This window comes from Mustela lutreola, chromosome 4 (genome assembly GCF_030435805.1).
Source record: "Mustela lutreola isolate mMusLut2 chromosome 4, mMusLut2.pri, whole genome shotgun sequence".
Classification (NCBI taxonomy): domain Eukaryota; kingdom Metazoa; phylum Chordata; class Mammalia; order Carnivora; family Mustelidae; genus Mustela; species Mustela lutreola.
Window position 1 is genome coordinate 130,403,983 of NC_081293.1, and position 19,984 is coordinate 130,423,966.

General features: G+C 35.3%; 1 protein-coding gene across 9 annotated transcripts in view; it reads left to right on the forward strand.

Annotated features, from left to right (window-relative positions):
• Positions 1 to 19,984, forward strand: part of AKAP9 (A-kinase anchoring protein 9) — a 197,080-nt gene that overhangs the window by 49,746 nt on the left and 127,350 nt on the right. For all 9 annotated transcript variants that reach the window (XM_059171077.1, XM_059171078.1, XM_059171085.1 and 6 more), the window contains 2 exons: positions 10,295 to 10,525; positions 13,586 to 13,630. In XM_059171077.1, coding sequence (XP_059027060.1) covers positions 10,295 to 10,525; positions 13,586 to 13,630 — 276 coding nt within the window. The remainder of the gene's footprint in view (positions 1 to 10,294; positions 10,526 to 13,585; positions 13,631 to 19,984) is intronic.

The window sequence follows — 19,984 nt, forward strand, 5'->3', positions numbered from 1 at the left end:
AACTCAGGTAGCTGCAATTCTGAATTTTGTTTATCATTGCTTTGCTTTTCTGTATCTCATATGTGTGTGTGTGTGTGTGTGTGTGTGTAGTGTATATATACACTATAAATCTATATATATAGTTTGTTGGTTTTCCTGTTTTTGAACTTAATGGTATCATGTTGCAAGCAGTCTTTTTAGTGATTTGCTTTATGTTCAGTGTCATGTAGAGAGTGTTCACTCCTGCATAGTATTCCATTATTGGCATTTGCCCCAGTATCAGTGAACATTTGGATTGTTTCCAGTTTTTTTGTTGTTACAGACATTGCTGCTGTGTTACCTTTTGTCCATCTTCTGATACACAGCGGAGATTTTGATCTGATCCCAAGGTCTATTCAGTTCTTGGGGAGTAGTGACTGTGTGAGGAAATTAGGTAGGAAGAGGAAATGAAGTGGAAAAAAACCCTGATACTTGTGTGCTTATTATATACCTTATTACATCACATAAGTGATCTCTGATGTCCTTTAGAGCTGCTGATGGACACTGGATACCTGACCCATCAAAGGGTGGCCTTTGAACTGACCAGGTGTAGCAGTTCTTCCATTATTCAGTTGAGAATTCCTGCAAAAGAAGATACGTGTATCAGAAGGAATAATAGTCTATAACCTGTGGCTTATAAATGAAAGCTCAAGTAATAAACTGGTGTGTATTTATGTTGCTGAGAGAGAGAATATTTGTTACAGATACAACTTGGTTTAAGGATTCTCCTTTATATGGTATGTACACTGCTTTTTATCTATTTTTAAAGAGATTAAGCTTTATAATATGGAGAGAGTAGATAAGATTGGGGCAGAGTACCATTATTTTCACTGTTCATTGTTAATAACTGAGGTGACAGTGAAATGAAGCAGAGGTAGATGGCATGTGAACAGTGAAGATGTAATGGCCTGTCAGTGTTGGCAGTTAGGCTTATGAGGTTTGGTAACCGTGTCTGGAGAGGCTGATGAAAGTGGCTAGATCCCAGGACAGCGTATTCCTGGAGCTGTGCCTTCTCTCTCCTTTTTGGGATGAGATTTGTGGTAGATGTGTAGTTGTATTATGTCCTTTAAAAAAAGGGTGGTATAATTTAATTGGCAAATATTCTTTACAGATCTGTGGGGGATGGAGGCAGTGAGGATTTTTCAAAAGAAGAAAACAATCACCCATAGTCTCCATCCATAAGTAATCACTATTAGTTTGTTGATTCTTCGTTTCTATGTATGTTTTTAAACTTAATTTGAATCATACTCTATGCAGTTTTGGGCTTCTTTTCCCCTGACTTTATGTTGAGAACATTTTCTCACATTAAAATTTTTTTTGAAAACATTATTTTTGACAGTTACATAAGTTACATTGTATGGTTATACAATAATGTAACCATAAACCTGATACATCATCTTTTTCAAGAAAAAATATTTTAAATAATCTCTACACCCAGTGTGGGGCTTGAACTCACAATCCCATGATCAAGAGTCACCTGCACTTCTGACTGAGCCAGACAGGCACCCCATTTTTTTTTTAAAGAAACTGTACAGATGTTCTGAAGTTCTGAGGCATAATGCCTAAAATTATTGTTAGTGGTGCCTCTTTTTATACAAAATAAATTATCTTGGGTCGCCTGGTTGACTCAGTCGTTAAGCATCTGCCTTTGGCTCAGGTCATGATCAGAGTCCTGGGATCGAGCCCTCCATAGGGCTCCCTGCTCAATGGGAAGCCTGCTTCTCCCTCTCCCACTCCCCCTGTTTATGTTCCCTCTCTCGCTGTCTGTCAGATAAACCCTTTAAAAAAATAAATTATCTTCTTTTATTCAGTAAATATTCATTGAGAACGTATGTGTAGGCACTCTTCTAGACTTTTAGAGTATGTAGGCTTTGATTTTGATTAAAAATCCCTTCCTTCCTGGAGTTTAACATCTAGTTATTCTGAAATAAGTTAACTTCGTATAGTCGGTAACAGCCTAAAATAATATTTTAATAATTTTATGTACTTAGAGATTTGTTCTAAGCCCTATAAAGTAATCATTCTAATTTGTATTCCATATCTATCATCTTTTTTCATTTGGGATTATTTAATAATAGGTACTGTTTATTGTTTTTCAAATAGTGGTTTTTATTTGTTTGTGTTTATTTATTTTTTTAAAAGAGGGAGAGGAGAGGTATAGAAAGAGGGAAAGAGGGAATCCTAAGCAGGCTGCACACCCAGTGCAGAGTCCAACACTGGGCTCAGTCCCACAACCCTGAAATTGTAACCTGAGCTAAAACCAAGAGCTAGACACTTAACCAAGTGAGCGCCCCCCTCAGCCACCCCTCAAGCAAAAGTTTTTTTGTTTTTAAAGATTTTATTTATTTATTTGTCAGAGAGAGAGAGAGAGATCACAAGTAGGCAGAGAAGCGGGCAGAGAGAGAGGAGGAAGCAAGCTCCCTGCTGAGCAGAGAGCCCAATGCGGGCCTCGATCCCAGGACCCTGAGACCATGACCTGAGCTGAAGGCAGAGGCTTAACCCACTGAGCCACCCAGGCGCCCTAGCAAGAGTTTTTTTAAAAAGCTCTTATAATGTAAAATTCTAGCTTTTCCTCCTTTATAATGGAGAGTAGGAAGAGGAGAAAGGATAGGGAAAAGTTGAAAACAATTCTTCAAGAGAGCCCTTAAAAGTGAAAGAAATCTTTATTATTTAAAATTTATTTGTTTGAGAGAGAGAGTGTGTGTGTAGGCACATGCATGCTAGCAGGGTAGGGGCAGAGAGAGCGGGAGAGAGAGTCTAGAGCAGACTCCATGTTGAGTGTGGAGCCTAATTCAGGGCTAGATCTCACAACCCTGAGATCATGACCTGAACTGAAACCAACAGTTGGACACTTGCTTGACTGAGCCATCCAGGTGCCCCAAAACTGGAAGAAATCTTTTTTTTTTTTTTTTTAATTTTTTAAATATTTTATTTATTTATTTGACAGATAGAGATCACAAGTAGGCAGAGAGGGAGAGAGGAGGAAGCAGGCTCACTGCTGAGCAGAGAGCCCGATTTAGGGCTCGATCCTAGGACCCTGAGATCATGACCTGAGCTGAAGGCAGAGGCTTTAACCCACTGAGCCACCCAGGTGTCCCCAAACTGGAAGAAATCTTAAAACGTCCTTCTAACCTACCTCTTCATTGTACATTTGAAGAAATTGAGTTCTGCTGAGGTCAAGTGTCTTGTCCAGTGTCACAAAGCTAGCTTATTAGACTCTTTTGACACATAATGATTTGGTACTCTATCATATGTAATCCATATTCTTTTTGAAATAATATTTTTCATTCAGCAAACATTTGTGTCTGCTATGTGCCACACAATGAAATGTGTTAAAATATGCAAAATTAAGATGATTCCTTAGAGTTCAGGATCTGTTTTCTTCTTAAACATATAGTGTTCCAAAACTATTAAAAAATCTACATTGAATGAGGTTATAGCATATAAGTAAAACTTACAGCTCAGTAATGTAAAGTTCTGAGGTCTTTTCCATATCTGATATTTTTGGGGCTTTTTGGCACCATTATTTTCCAGTAGTTTGTGGTAGTATTGGAAAATACTGCTTTTGTCTTCTTTGCTTTTCAGTTGGCCTACATACAAATTGTCTTTGGGTCAACTGTTGTAATCTTTTTGTTTACATAGTTAGGCCCCTGGAATTTTGTTGTAAGTTTGTACAACATTGTTGTGCAGCATTCATTAAGGAGTATTAAAAAGATTTAAAGGCAGCACTGACAAGTACAAATAGTCACTGTAATTAGAATTAATTAGGATTTCTTAAATTTTCTACAGCAAAAATGGCTCAACTTACAGCTGTTTATGGAAACTGGAGAGACTAGATAACATTTTAAAAATATTTTACAGTATTCTCTCTCTCTCTCTCGTGTGTGTGTGTGTGTGTGTGTGTGTGTGTGTGTGTGTTGTAGTTGTTGTTGTGGATGTGTTTTTTCCCCCAGTTTTGTCAAAAAAGTATTTCTTGGTTTGGAGATTTCATGTATGCGTGACTTTGAACTTAGTGTCCTAGGATTTGAAGTACAATGATAAATGAAGGAAAAAAGGGAACTCAGTGCACGGAATATAAATTGGTATAGTGGAAAAAATACTGGATTTGGAGTCAGTTGTTCTTGTTCTATTTTGCCACTTAGCTGATTATGATCTTAGGCAAGTACTCACATTTATCTTCAAATCTCAGCTTCCATATTCTTATTTCCAGTGGGGTATTTCCTGATTTCTCCCAGCATCCCCAACCAAATTAAATCTCCATTGTAGGCTTTCTCTAGTACCTATACTTTATCTTCAAGGTATTTTTTATCTCTTGAAATTATATATTTTTGTGTTTATCTATATTTGTTTTATTTGTTCTTCCAACCTGAATTACAGTTCATGGGAGTATGGTGTGTATCTATTTGATTCATTACTACCTGTATTGCCTTTAACACAGTGCTGGATACATGATAGGCAGTCAATAAATATTTTTTAAATAAATAAACTATTTAATACTTATCATATGCCAAGATATCCTCACAGATATAAAACTCAACCCCCACACCACACCTCTTCTAAAAAGCTGCCTTTGAAAGTCATCAGAGAGGGAGAAAAACCATGAGACTCTTAACTCTAGGAAACAAACTGAAGGTTGCTGGAGGGGAGGAGGGTGGAGGGACGGGGTAACTGGGTGATGGGCATTAAGGAGGGCACGAGATGTGATGAGCACTGGGTGTTATACACAACTGATGAATTATTTAACTCTACATCTGAAACTAATGATGTACTACTATATCTTGGCTAATTGAATTTAAATTTTAAAAAAAGAAAAATTTTATTTAAAAAAATTGTCTTTGAGAAAATCAGGCTATGAGAGACTCCCATTACCACCTCCTTAAAGATATGTAGGAGTACTTTTGATTATGAAATTGTACACTAACGTTTTTTTTTTTTTTTTAAAGATTTTATTTATTTATTTGACAGAGAGAGTTCACAGTAGACAGATAGGCAGGCAGAGAGAGAGAGAGGGAAGCAGGCTCCCTGCTGAGCAGAGATTCCCGATGCGGGACTCGATCCCAGGATACTGAGATCATGACCTGAGCCGAAGGCAGCGGCTTAACCCACTGAGCCACCCAGGCGCCCTGTACACTAACTTTTATCTTATTTGCTTCACACAACTCAGTGATGTGATAGGCTGGCCCTGCCTAATAGATCCTATTAGTAGGACCATATATTTTGATTCGTGTCTAACACAGGGCCTGGCACATTGTTAACACTCAGTGAACACTTGATAAATAGGTTATAATTTGTAGTTTTTTTGGAGTCCCATTATAAAAACTAGGCATGTTTTTATACAGCATTTTTTAAGTTCTTTGTTTTATTGAGAATGATTACATACAAAGTTATAAATATTGAACTTAAGGAATAAATTATCATTTTCGTTTAGTCATTTATTTATGTTCTGGTCAGAATAAGATACTGAGATTTGAATTAGTTTTGAAAGACAAGTGTATGTGGACATGATATCTTTCCAGTAAATCTTGAAACTATTTCTGTGCCTACATATGTTAACATTTTTACAATTGGCTTCCAAATGACAAACACAGATGGCCGTAGTCTGAATTTTCAGCATGTTTTAGAATAAATGTTTTCCCAGTAATTTAAAGTTTATCATTTCAATATCAGATGATTAGCTAATTGAGTAGAGTTTCTGATTTTTGCTTATCTGCTAGCTTGCCACTGTTCAGATTTAAAATAAAAATAGCTCAGATAGGTATAAGGAATTAGGCTTAGGATCTTACGCCTCTCGCATGTTTATGAACTAGAACTCTTGCTGAAAAGCTATTCTGGGCATTATATATTTATTTTAAAAATAAATAGTATCATTAACATTATTAGTTTCAGTTGTACAATATGATTCAACAATTCTATGCCTATACAAGTGTTTTCTCATTCATCTTTATCTGTTTCACCCATCTCCCTACCCACCTCCCCTCTACAATTTCTTCTCTGTATTTGAGTGTCTTGGTTTTTTATCTTTTTTTCTGTTTGTTTTATTTTTCAAATTCCACATATGAGTAAAAATATATAGTATTTGTCTTTCTTAGTCTGACTTATTTCACTTAATATAATGCCCTCCAAGGCTACCCACATTGTCTCAAATGATATTCTTTCTCTCTCTCTCTATTTGAAGGAGGGGCAGAGGGAGAGGGAAACAGAATCCCAAAAAGGCTCCACATTTAGCATGGAGCCTGACACAGGACTTGATCCTACAACCCAAGACCATAACCTGAGCAGAAATTAAGTCAGATGCCCACCTAACTAAGCCACTGACACCATCTCATTTTTAATGGCTGTGTAATATTCCATTGTATATTGTTCCACATCTTTCTTATCCATTTATCTATTAATGAACTGTTAGGTTGCTTCTGTATCTTGGCTATAGCAAATAATGCTGCAATAAATATTGGGTCTATGTGTTTTTTTTAAATTAGTGTTTACAATTTCTTTGGGTAAATACCCAGTAGTGGAAGTACTGGATCATATGGTAATTCTATTTTCATTTCTTTGAGAAATCTCTGCACTGTTTCCCACAGTGGCTGTGTCAATATGTATTCCCAGTAAACATGCATAGGGTTTCCATTTTCTCCACATCCTCAGCAACACTTTCTATTGCTCTTGTTTTTGATTTTAGCCATTCTGACAGGAGTAAAGTGATATCTCATTGTGAAATCCCTGATGATGAGTGCATTTCCCTGATGATGAGTGATGTTGAGTAGCTTTTTATGCACTGTTAGCCATCTGTGTGTCTTCTTTGAGAAACTTCTATTCAGAACCTCTGTTCATTTTTAGTCTGTTTTTTTGGTGTTGAGTTGTAAAGTTCTATGTATATTTTTATGAAATAGAACTCTTGCTAAAAAACTATCGTGGGCATTATTTTTGAGAATTAATTTTGTCTTGCTTTGTATTGTTTTGCCTGATGGAGAAAGAGATGATGAGAGGGATTATTTTGTGTTTTGATTCATTTAATTGCCGATTTTAATTCCAAGACCATGAAACTTTTCTAGATAGTAGAATTAGATATGCCTGTTATATTGTATTTTAATTGTCTGGTTCTCTGGAACAGTGCTTAAAGTGATGTTTTTAGTGGTGATTTTTCTGTAAAAAGATAAGTTATCTTATTTCACACATGTATTTTTTTAGTACTGTTCCAGACTTTGAATATATAGCACTGAACAGAAGTCCTTACCCTCATGCTGTTTACCTTCTAGTTAATTGTGCTGAAAAAAATAGTATGACTTTGTATAATCATTACAAGGCCTAAAACAATGTCTTGGTAATTCTATGTCCTTAGAAATGATTTGTTCTAAACACCATAAAAAAAAATCTACTCTTTAATTTTTTTTAAAAGATTTTATTTATTTATTTGACAGAGATCACAAGGAGGCAGAGAGGCAGGCAGAGAGAGAGAGGAGGAAGCAGGCTCCCTGCTGAGCAGAGAGCCCGATATGGGACTCGATCCCAGGACCCTGAGATCACGACCTGAGCTGAAGGCAGCGGCTTAATCCACTGAGCCACCCAGGCGCCCCTACTCTTTAATTTTTATTTATTTATTTTAAGTAATCTCTATTCCCAAGTGGAGCTCAAACTCATGATCCCAAGATCAAGAGTCACATGCTCCTCTGAGCCAGTCAGGCACTCCAAGAACCATTCTGCTTTTTATTCACTATCAATAACTTTCTCATTTGGGTTCATTTAGTAATGGATACTGTTGTCTCAGAGGTGTTTTTTAAAAAATCAAGCTTTTAAAAATACAGCTTTAGTTTTCTCTTTTGTTAGGTATTATTTAATACCTATTTATTATTTAATAAAATAATTAAATATAAATTATGTATATAATTCAACAAGTCAGGATTTTAAACAGAATATTCATCTTTATCTATATTCTGTGCTCTCTGGGCATATTTTCTAACACAGACAACATGGAATTTTAAGAAGTTTCTGAAGTTGAACTTAAATACCAATAATGTCATTATTAGTATTTTTCTTGGTTTTGTGTTCTGAGGAATCTTTTTAAAATGATGTGCCTAGACTTTTGATTCTATTTTCAGATAATATGTAATAGTGTTTCAGTTGGTTTATTTTTAAGAATGAATTTACTATCCTCCAAAGTAGTTTAAATGCATTCCAGCAGCTTAATAATGTACAAATAGAGGCAACTGGTCTTGCATCTGTTCCTTAAGCAGACATGAGGTAGAATAACAGGCTAGTTGCTAAATAAACTAGGGAAAATTTTTAATGTGATACTTTTTTTACATTTTACGTCAGTGATTGATTAGATATTTCCGACTTATGAGTTAGATGTCTTTATTATGTAATCACTACTGCATAGCTATGCTGTATCCTTTTCATCTGCAACAGACAAAATAAGTATAAAATATGCTCTGTTTTATTCTCTAAGTTCTGGTATTTGTCACATATTTTGATACCTAATGATACCAACATCATTAAGACTGTTTTAACACTTAATATCATAAGAAATTTACTGGCTGTCTTTATGCTTGGTCTAACTAATAGTTATATAATTAATATGCTGGTAATAGATTTCCTATTTTTAAGGCACAACGCAGCTTACACCTATTCTTATGCTTTTGTTCTCTCAGTGATCCAGCAGCTCAAATTAAATTTAAGAATTGGTGGTTAGTTACTTCATATAAAATTTAGAAAATGTGTTGCATAAAAAAGGAAATTTTAAGTAAGGATAAGGAAAATAACCTATAATCTCCACTCTGTAGAGATACCAAATTTGTGGTTATATTCTTCCAGAATTTATCTGTGCCTATATACACAATGTTATTAAAATTCAAGCTAGTTAGAATTTCTGAAGGCTGTGAGACTGAACCCTGCTTGTCTTAGTTGAAAGAGATGCACACCATTTTCCTTTTATTAAAAAAAGATACTGTTGCAATATTATATATACCACTGTGTCATAAACATCTTTATTATTTTTCCATATATACTCTTTATATAAACATCTTTAAAATTGTTTGCATTAACATAATTTTAATTGAGTTAATCCAGTGTTACCCAAAGTATGTAATGCATACTTCTGATTTTAGGTGACAAGATATTGGTGACAAGATATTTTAAGATATTGGGTCACCTGTGTGGCTAAGTGGGTTAAAGCCACTGCCTTCAGCTCAGGTCATGATCCCAGGGTCCTGGGATCGAGCCCTGCGTCGGGCTTTCTGCTCAGTAGGGAGCCTGCTTCTCTCTCTCTCTCTGCCTGCCTCTCTGCCTACTTGTGATCTCTGTCAAATAAATACTATTATAAAAAAAAAGATATTTTAAGATATTTTAGGTGATGGCCTGATCCAATATTAAATAATAGTGAGTAGTATCATAAGGAAGTTAATACTTTTCCAGGATTTTTTTTAGTCAATATGATTACAGTTAGCCAAAAGTCTGTTTGATGCTCATATATCCTTAATACTCCTCTAACACTTGCCTGTTTATCTTATCACCTTCAGCAGTAATACCTAACTAAAATTTTAATAATGTAGTGTTAGTTTTCATTATATTCATTTCTATTTACTATTTTCTTTAAGGAAATCACAAGTGATACTGGCTTTTAATTTATACTGGAATAGAAAATCTCCTTTTAAAATAAATTTAGATAAGTTCACTAGTTAAAACATGTTAAGTTAATATGTATGCATGGCATTAGGAGATGGCAGAAATCCTTACGATGATATGAAAGTGATTAGGAGATAGGAAGCACTGTTGTTTGACATTTAAATTATTTCATTGTTTTTCCCGTTAGAAACAAGGCTTCAGTGATCATTTGTAAAACTAAATCTTTTGCATGGACTAATTACGTTTAGTACAAATTAGTAGAAGTCCCAGAAATTTCACAAGGTAAACACATTTAGACCTCTTATATTTTTGTATAATTTTGAATAATCTAACAATAGTATAATCTAAGATAGATTATACTCTCACCAAGCAGTAGAAGTACCTGTTTTCCCTATTTTATGCAACTCTGGACTAATTTTTTTCTTTAGACGTGACATTTTCATTTCTTAGTAATTGAATAGTAGTTATAAAGAAGTACCTAATTTCTTTGCAATTCAGTAGGTGTATCAAGGACTATAACACATGTCCTTTAGTTAGTTATCATTTAATGATGGTTTGATCTTATAAAGAAAATGACTCCAAAGATGCTTGCTTTTTTCACAGAGGTGCTAAAGAAAAAGTATCTCTAATGATAAGGACAATGTCTTTTTTTCTGTAGCTTGCCCAGTTTCGACAAAGGAAAGCTCAGTCTGATGGGCAGAATCCTTCTAAGAAGCAGAAAAAAAAGAGGAAAACTTCAAGCAGCAAACATGATGTGTCAACATACCATGCTTTGAATATTGAGCACTCACAGAGTGATGAAATGTACATAAATAGTCCTCAGAGGGTAGGAACAGCCGTGACTCCTGAATCCACAATAATCAAACGTGATGAGGTCTTCTCTGTTGAAGTAAGTATTCATCTAGATTTTTTGAAAATTAGAATTCTAACTAGAAAGTTGTAATTGACAACACTCATTATCACCCTGTGCAATTTTTGTGAGCTTGATTCAATAAACATTTGTAGTACAACAGCTGTAATAACATCAAGGATTCAGCACCAAGGATACAAGGGTAAATGTGACATTCTCTGTCTTTTAGGAAAGTTAGTCAAGTGGGGAAAGCAGATGTAAGATAGTCTGTGTATTCTGATTACAGCTATGGTAACAAAATTGCGTATGGTACCCTAGAGTACCACGATTTGGGGGAATGCTAAATCAGTATTAGCTATCAGCAAAGCAGTAGGCAAGGCAAACTCTGTGATAAAGAAGCAACATCCACAAGAACATGAAGTTATGATGTGACTTGGAAACTGTAGGAAGTTTAGTTTTAAATGTATTAGAATGATAGGGATGGGATGGTGGTAAAGGTGAGAGGCAGGAGATTGCACCTGGCCCATAGAAGGCCCAAAATAAAAGCTAGTGTTCTTTCTCTCTTTAATGGTATAATTTTCCAGAATAAGATGAGGCAGGACAATTTAAAAGTGGGTTGGAATTGTGGGTGGGATGGAGATACCAACTAAAACCAGGAGTAGAGAAAACCGGGATGCTTAGGAGAAAGAGTGGTAGATGAGACAGATAATAATTATAATTTGGTTTGTACCTTAATATATTTTTATGGGAACAAAGATTTAGATAATATATAGGATTTGAGCTTTATTCAAAAGGTCAGGGGTGTTAAGGATTTGCTAAGAGTGGATCTTTTTGAGATTTTCCTACTTAGAATTTTTTTTAGCATCTTGGGTATGTAGGTTAGTGTTTTTCATCCAATTTGGGAAGTTTTGGGGCATTGTATCCTCATATATTCTGTCTACTTTCTGTCCCATCCTTTGGGTCTCCTATTATGCATGTTAGTATGTTTGATATTGTTGTACAGATTCTCATGCTCTGTTCATTTTTCTTCATTCTTTTTTAATCTTTTCCCCAGACTGCATAATTTCAGTTAAACTATATGTTAAAGTTTACTGATTTTCCTCAGATCTGTCAAGCCCCTCTAATGAATTTCTCATTTGTTGTTTTGCTTTTTAAAAAAGTTTATTATCTTATGGGGTGCCTGGGTGGCTCAGTGAGTTGGGCCTCTGCCTTTAGCTCAGGTCCTGATCTCAGGGTCCTGGGATCCAGCCCCATGTCTGGCTCTCTGCTCAGTGGGGAGCCTGCTTCCTCCCATCTCTCTCTGCCTGCCTCTCTGCCTACTTGTTGTCTCTGTCAAATAAATAAAATCTTAAAAAAAATTTTATTATTTAAAAAAAAAATTTTTTTTTTAAGTAATCTCTATACCCCACATGGGGCTTGAACTCACAGCCTCGCGATCAAGAGTTGCATGCTCCACCAACTGAGCCTGCCAGGCGCCCCTCTTTGGTTCTTTCATAGTGATACTCTTTATTTTGTAAGGCACTATCCTTATACTTTTCTTTAGGAATTTAGACTTAATTTTATTCACTTATTTGACTATATTTAAAATAGCTCGTTTAAAGTCTTTGTATATTAAGTCCAATATTTGTGTTTCCTCAAGGACTGTTTCTACTGACTACCATTTTTTTGTGTGTGTGGGCCATACTTTTTCTTTGTGTATCTTGTAATTGTTTGTTGAAATCTGAAATGATATGATACATCATATAGTGATATGGTATGAAAACTCTGGTGTTTAGCGTGGTTTGCAGAGGTATTTGTTATCTTTCTCTGGATAACAAATCAATGTTTGGGCTTCTCAGTGGGGTTATAGCATTTCCAGTGCAAAGAGTGTCTTGTTCACCATTTCATCCTTAGTAACACAGTTCTTAGTATACAATATACTATAACTGTTTAAAAGGCATAAGTGAATCAATCATGAAAGTTGATGTCATGAAAGTATTTTAGATTTAAAAGAAGGTCCTATAAGTTAGGAAGCCCTGTGACAGAATTTTAGAATAGGCATCACTTACTACATCAGAGAGGAGGCAGAGTTTGGTACTGAGTGATGAATAAAATTTCCTCAAGTATAGATGGTAAAGGAGACAGTGAGGGTTCATATTTGTTGAATGAAAAAGATGAAATCTCTAGGTCTCTTTTCTCACCTGTAAATTGAGATTCTTAGATTAGATGAGTGGGTGAACAGTGGAATCAGTGAAAATGTAAGTTTCCTCCTTGAGGAAACTTTCTAGTGGTTCTAAACTGAGGGAAGCTCAGAAAAGCCATTCACTTCATACCCAAATCCCAGGGATGTAAGAATGAAACAGGAATGTTTTAGAAAGTGTTTTATAAGCTGCAAAGGCGTTAATAACAACAAAGATTGTTACTTTTCTTCAAGTTGTTACTACTTTTTCTGGCATCAAGATTTGGTGATTTTTTAAAAAACTTTTTGTTGTTGTTTTTATAATCTCTAAGCCCACTGTGGGGCTTGGACTCACGACCCCAAGATCGAGAGTCTCACGCTCTACCAACTGAGCCAGGCATGCCAGTGATTTTTCTTTTTGAAGAAATTGGAACTCTTTTGAGTAACATATTAAGAGTTTCTCTTATTTAAAAGAGAGATAAGAATTAGAAGGATGATATCTTATTTAGTTCTTTTGTCTTACAAATGATTTGTATGTATATAAGACCCTGTGTGAAAGTGCCTCTTGATACATTTATATTTAGAAAAATGCTTTATGTTAAATATCAAATGTGTTAGTTAGCCATTGTGCTTCATAGAGTGAAAATTTTAAAGCTTTAGGGGCATGTGGCTGGCTCACTTGGTGAAGCATGTGACATTTTGATCTTAGGGTTGTGAGTTCAAGTCCTAGGTTGGGCATAGAACTTAAATTTTAAAAAATGAATAAAATAAAATTCACATACTTAAAATTTTTTTAGATATTTGAATAATTTTTACTAGTTTTTTAGTGATATTTTTATGTGAATTTTCTATCACATGTTAATAATAGTAATGGATAAATAAAGTACCATGTTTGGGGGTGGGGAAGCTCTTAATGTAATTGGTTTTTATTTTTGTTTTAGCCAGAAAGTGAGATTTCAACTACAGCAGATGATTACAGTTCAGAGGTAAGAATAAGTAATATTATGGTAGGTTGACTTTTTGTGTATTATTTTTGAAACTTATTAATACTTTATTTCTTGCAACTCACATGCTTATGTATTTTTATAAATATTATGAAGTATAGCATAACAAAATGCAGTGTAAATGACCTAGAAAACCTGAAAGTTATGTATTTCTCTATATTTTTTTTCATATTACTAAGATCTTAAATCTGTTTGAATACCTTAATTAGAGGCCTTTAAGTCTCTAGGAAAATGATATTGAGATTTTAGGATTAATGATTGTCATAAGGTTTCCATAGTAAACACAGTGAATATTTTATTATACAGACTATTTCATATTTTGAGTAATGCTTTTTACAAATGCTCAAATTGTATATAATTACATATATTCATTTGATGAAATTAATGCTGCAGTAGTGATTTTTTTTTTAAGATTTTATTTATTTATTTGACAGAGAGAGATCACAAGTAGGCAGAGAGGGAGACTGAGAGAGAGAGAGAGAGAGGAGGAAGCAGGCTCCCTGCTGAGCAGAGAGCCCGATGCGGGACTCGATCCCAGGACCCTGAGATCATGACCTGAGCTGAAGGCAGTGGCTTAACCCACTGAGCCACCCAGGCGCCCTGCAGTAGTGATTTTTAATTTAGCTGATAAAAGCTAATATAGACATTGGCCACATTAGGAAATACCTTCATTATGTGTTATTAGTAAATATATGCCATGCTGTTACCTTTTTCTTATTGTTTTCGATATTATTGTTGTTTCTTTGGTCCACAGTTTGAGGATTTGGAAAATTATGAATGGTCAGCAACTCAGTATTTTCCATAAGTTTTGTTATGTTATAGGTTTCTTTCTTTTTTTTTTTTTTTTAAGATTTTATTTATTTATTTGACAGACAGAGATCACAACCAGGCAGAGAGAGAGAGGAGGAAGCAGGCTCCCTGCTGAGCAGAGATCCTGATGCAGGGCTCAATCCCAGGACCCTGGGACCATGACCTGAGCTGAAGGCAGAGGCTTTAACCCACTGAGCCACCCAGGCGCCCCATATTGTAGGTTTCTAATACCAAAAAAAAGACAACTTCATGTTCTGAAGTGAACAGATTACTGTTTTGAATTGCAAATGGGAGTAAAAACTTTGACATTTCAAAAGTTTAATGTGCTTAAAAAAGCTGGGAATATACTTATTAGTAATCTGATCAGGAAAATAACCAGGGTTGAATAAATAAATTAGTACCTGATTTATACTATGTAAAGTTGCCTGTAGAGGAATTATCTCAGTTTAAAATCACAACTTGCAATTCAGAAAATCTGGCCTTGTGACTTTAAATTTGGGGCTTACATATGAAAGCAACCCTGTTTCCCCCCCAACCCCTATAATGGCTATATTCTTTTTTAAAAAATTAAGGAGGGGATGTGTTGTGATGAGCATTGGGTGTTATATACAACCAATGAATCATTGAACACTACATCAAAAACTAACGTTGTACTATATGTTGGCTAACTGAACATAATTAAAAATTATTTTTATTCATTTTTAAATTGAAGTATAGTTGATACAGAATATTAGTTTCAGGTGTGCAACATAGTAATTTGACATTTATATACATAATAAATGGCTACCACAGTAATTGTAGTTACCACCTGTTACCATACAAAATTATTGTAATATTAACTCTCTTCCCTATGTTGTGGGATATTCCACATCCCTGTAGCTTATTTATTTTGTAACTGGAAGTTTGTACCTCTTACTCCCCTTTCCCTATTTCACACACTGCCCTGTGTTTCCTCTCCACTGGCAACCACCAGTCTAGGCTGTTGTCTGTATTTGTGAGTCTGTTTCTGTTTTGTTTGTTCTGTTTTTTAGATTCCATATATAAGTGAAATCATATGTTATTTGTCTTTCTCTGGCTGACTTTTTAAAAAATATTATTTATTTATGTGATCTCTACAGCCAGTGTGGGACTGAAACTCATGACCCCAGAGGTCAGATGGCTGTGCTAGCCAGGTGCCCCTTTCTCTGACTATTTTACTTGTCTGTGTTGTCACAAATGGCAAGATCTCATTTGTTTTTACGGCTGAGTAATTTTCCATCATATAATCTATGTATATACATATACATATATAGACATATGCACATACATATATATATGCCACATCATCTTTATCCATTCATCTGTTGATGGATACTTAGGTTGCTTCCATGTCTTGCATATTGTAAATAAAGCAATAATAAACACAGGGATGCAATATATCTTTTCAAATTGGTGTTTCATTTTCTTCAGGTAAGTACCCAGAAATAGAATTAGTGGATCATAGAGAACTGTTTTTAATTTTTTGAGGGGTTGCCGTACTATTTTCCATAGTGGCTGCATCAATTTACATTCCCACTAACAGTGCACAAGGGTTCCCTTTTTCCCACATTCTCACCACTCTTGTCTGTGTGTTTTTTTTAATTTTTATTTTTATTTACTTATTATTTTTTTAAGATTTTATTTATTTATTTGGCAGACAGAGATCACAAGTAGGCAGAGAGGCAGGCAGAGAGAGAGGAGGAAGCAGGCTCCCTGCCGAGCAGAGAGCCAGATGTGGGGCTCGATCCCAGAACCCTGGGATCATGACCTCAGCCAAAGGCAGAGGCTTTAACCCACTGAGCCACCCAGGCGCTCCGTTGTGGTTTTTTTTTTTTTTAAATAGCCATTCTGACAAGTGGAGATAATATATCTTTGATCTTTTAATTTGCATTTCCCTAATGATGAGTGACAATGAGCATCTTTTCATGTGCCTTTTGGTCATGTGTATATCTTCTCTGGAAAAACGTCTGTTCAGGGCCTCTGCTCATTTTTTTAATTAGATTGTTAAGCTGTTTCCTTTTTTTTCTTTTTTCTTTCTTTCTCTCTTTCTTTCTTTTTTTTTTTTTTTTTTTTTTTTTTTTTTGGTGTTGAGTGCTATGAGTTCTTTTTGTTAAATTTTTAAAAAAAATTTATTGGGGTGCCTGGGTGGCTCAGTGGGTTAAAGCCTCTGCCTTTGGCTCAGGTCATAATCCCAGGGTTTTGGGATTGAGCCCTGCATCAGGCTTTCTGCTCTGCGGGGAACCTGCTTCCTTCTCTCTCTCTCTGCCTACTTGTGAGCTCTGTCAAATAAATAAATAAAAAATCTTAAAAAAAAATTATTAAGTGTTTTACTTTAGTGTAGTTTACATACAATGTTATATTGGTTTCAGGTGAATAATGTAGCAGTTCATGAATTCTAAACATTACTTAGTGCTCATCATGACAAGTGTACTTTTTAATCCCTATCCCCTATTTCACCCATCCTCCTCATTCCTCTCCCCTATGATAACAATCAGTTTATTTTCTGTAGTTAAGAGTCTGTTTCTTAATCTGTCTCAGTCTCTTTTTTCCCCTTTGGTCATTTGTTATTTATTTCTTAAATTCCACATATGCGTGAAATCGTATTGCATTTGTTTTTTTCTAACTGACTTATTTCACCTGGCATTATACACTCTGTTGTGAGGTTTTTATTTATTTATTTATTAAAGGTGGTGTTTTTTTTTTTAAGATTTTATTTATTTATTTGACAGACAGAGATCACAAGCAGGCAGAGAGACAGGCAGAGAGAGAGGGGGAAGCAGGCTCCCTGCTGAGCAGAGAGCCCGATGCGGAGCTCGATCCCAGGACCCTGGGATCATGACCTGAGCCAAAGGCAGAGGCTTAATCCACTGAGCCACCCAGGCGTCCCATGTTGTGAGGTTTTTAAAATATATTTTGGATGTTAATCTTTAAATGAATATGTTGCTTACAAATATCTTCTCTGATTTAGTAGGTTGCCTTTTAATGGGTTCCCTTCATTGTGCAGAAGTTTTTTAGTTTGATGTAGTTTCAGTTATTTATTTTTGCTTTTGTTGCCCTTGTCTAACAAGACAGATCTAAAAATATATTCCTGAGACTGTGGTGTAAGAGTTTACTCCCATGGTTTTTTTTAGGAGTTTCATAGTTTCAGGTCTTTAATCCATTTTGAGCTTATTCTTATATATGGTATAGGAGTGGTTTCAGTCTTTTGTATGTACCTGTCCTGTGTTTTCAGCATCACTTATGGAAGAAATGGTCTTTTCCCCATTGTGTATTTTTGCCTCCTTTGTCATAGATTAATTGGCCACATAAACATGGTTTTTTTTTCCCTAGGCTCTCAATTCTCTTCCGTTATCTATGTGTCCATTTGAATGTCAATACCATACTGTTTTGATTACAGTAGCTTCATAGTATGGCTTGAAATCTGGGACTATGTTCCCTCCAGCTTTGTTCTTTCTCAAGATTACTTTGGATATTTGGGGTCTTTTGTGGTTCCATACAAATTTTAAGATTATTTGTCCTAAGTTCTGTGAAAAATGGTATTGGTATTTTGACAGGGATTGTATTGAATTTGTAGATTACTTTGAGTATTGTGGACATTTTAACAGTATTAATTTTTTGAACCCATGAGCATGGTATATGTTTCCCTTCATTTGTGTCGTCTTTGGTTTCTTTCATCAGTATCTTAAAGTTTTCAGAGTACAGGTCTTTCTTTACCTTTTTGGTTAGCTTTATTCTTAGATACTAGAGCAGGAGTCATTCTTTGGAAGGGTGCTTACCAGGGCAGTTGGGTTGGTTAGAATGACTCTGCAGGGCAGGGTAAGTGGTGCTAGGAAGAGAGTGTGTCTAAATGGGGGCCCACCAGTGTCAAGCCAGCTGGGCTGAAGGAAGGCAAGAAAAATAGTGCCTGCCAGCGTTTCCATTCCCAGAGAAATTTCCTGCATATCCTTGCCCCTGTGGCACATGCCCTAAAATTAATAAATCTCCATGTAATATAGTCCAGGCACTTTTCAAACTGGTACCTTTGAGTTGTGTCTCTGAGCAGGTGCTATTGTATATTGGCCTTTTAAGACAGAGTCTTGGTTTCTTATTGCTCTGCGCTGTCCCAGAGTTAGGCTCATTTAAATCCAAATATTTATGGAGGCTCATATTCCCAGTGCAGATCAATAGGATGAGGGGTGCTCAGTGTGGGGCTTGAGCCTCTCACTTCTCAAGCAGGACTTTCACACCTGTGTTATATCTCCTACTTGTGGGTTGCTGCTTGGGATGTTTAGTTTCTGATTTCATCTCTGCCCCTCCTACCCTTTTCCATGTGGCTTTTTCTTTCTGTCTTTAGCTATGGAAGAGCTGTTTGCTAGTCTTCAGGTCATTCTCAGTAAATTGTAGTATAGGTAGTTGCAGCCTTGATATGTTCATGGGGAGAAGTGATGTCGGGACACTCCTATTCAGCCGTCTTCTCTCTCTCTTGCTAATGCCTTAATTCTCATAGTTTGTCTTTCTTGATTGAAAGTTTCAGGCATTTTTTGTGCCTGAACTGCCTATGTCTTTGGCAGGACTCCACAAAATACATTTTTCTTCTTTACACTCAGGTGAATTTTTTTATAAGCCAAGTGGCTATAGATCAAGCCATCTCTTATATGCCTGTGAAATTTGGATAAAATTTATGTAGCTATTTTTTCACTTTGGGATAAGAGAATAACTTTAATTTTTATTATTACAGCTTTTAAAAGTGAGGACATCAAAAGATTGTGGTTTTCAAGTTCTCTTTTTGAAAACAGTAATATAAAACTGGTGGGAATTATGAGGCCCAGAAGAATGTATTGAAACTATTTGTCTGTGATACCTAGTAAATCTGTTATGTTTTGAAGTAAAGTACAAGTATTATTTAAATGTAATCCCTACAGTAAAAGTTAGAGTATGTTGACCATTGTCAAGAACAAGAAATCTTTACTACATGTATGTGTGTGTAATTTCTATGTATTTGCATATGTAATCAACATATGTTTTCTTGTTATATACATGAATAAATATATACCTATACATACATTTGTATTTTTTTTTTTTCCAAACAAAAATTTCAGGGAAGAGACATCTCTTTACTATGTGACATATCCTTTGATACTTTCTCTTTTTAAGGTGGTCACAAAAACTAAATTGACTAACTGATTTATAATTGGACAAAAACAGTTACTTAGAAGATTACACTGAAAAAAGATATTTCTGAAATAATTTTTGACAGATTGATCTGATTTGATCATATGATATTATATAGTTTGGGCCTGGAATCATGATGAATTATTCTGTGACAAAGTTACATATTCTCTTTGTCCATAGAAAACAGTAGAAAAATTGATTGTGAAATGTTTGAAAACCTCATTAAGGTTGCCAGTGTGGAGCCTGGTTGAATCCATGATACTCTGGCCTAGTTTTGAAGCTTTAGCTATTCCTGTTAATGATGTTAAAACTGGTTTGACTGAGCTAGAATTATGAGGGACTTCTAAGCTATAGTCA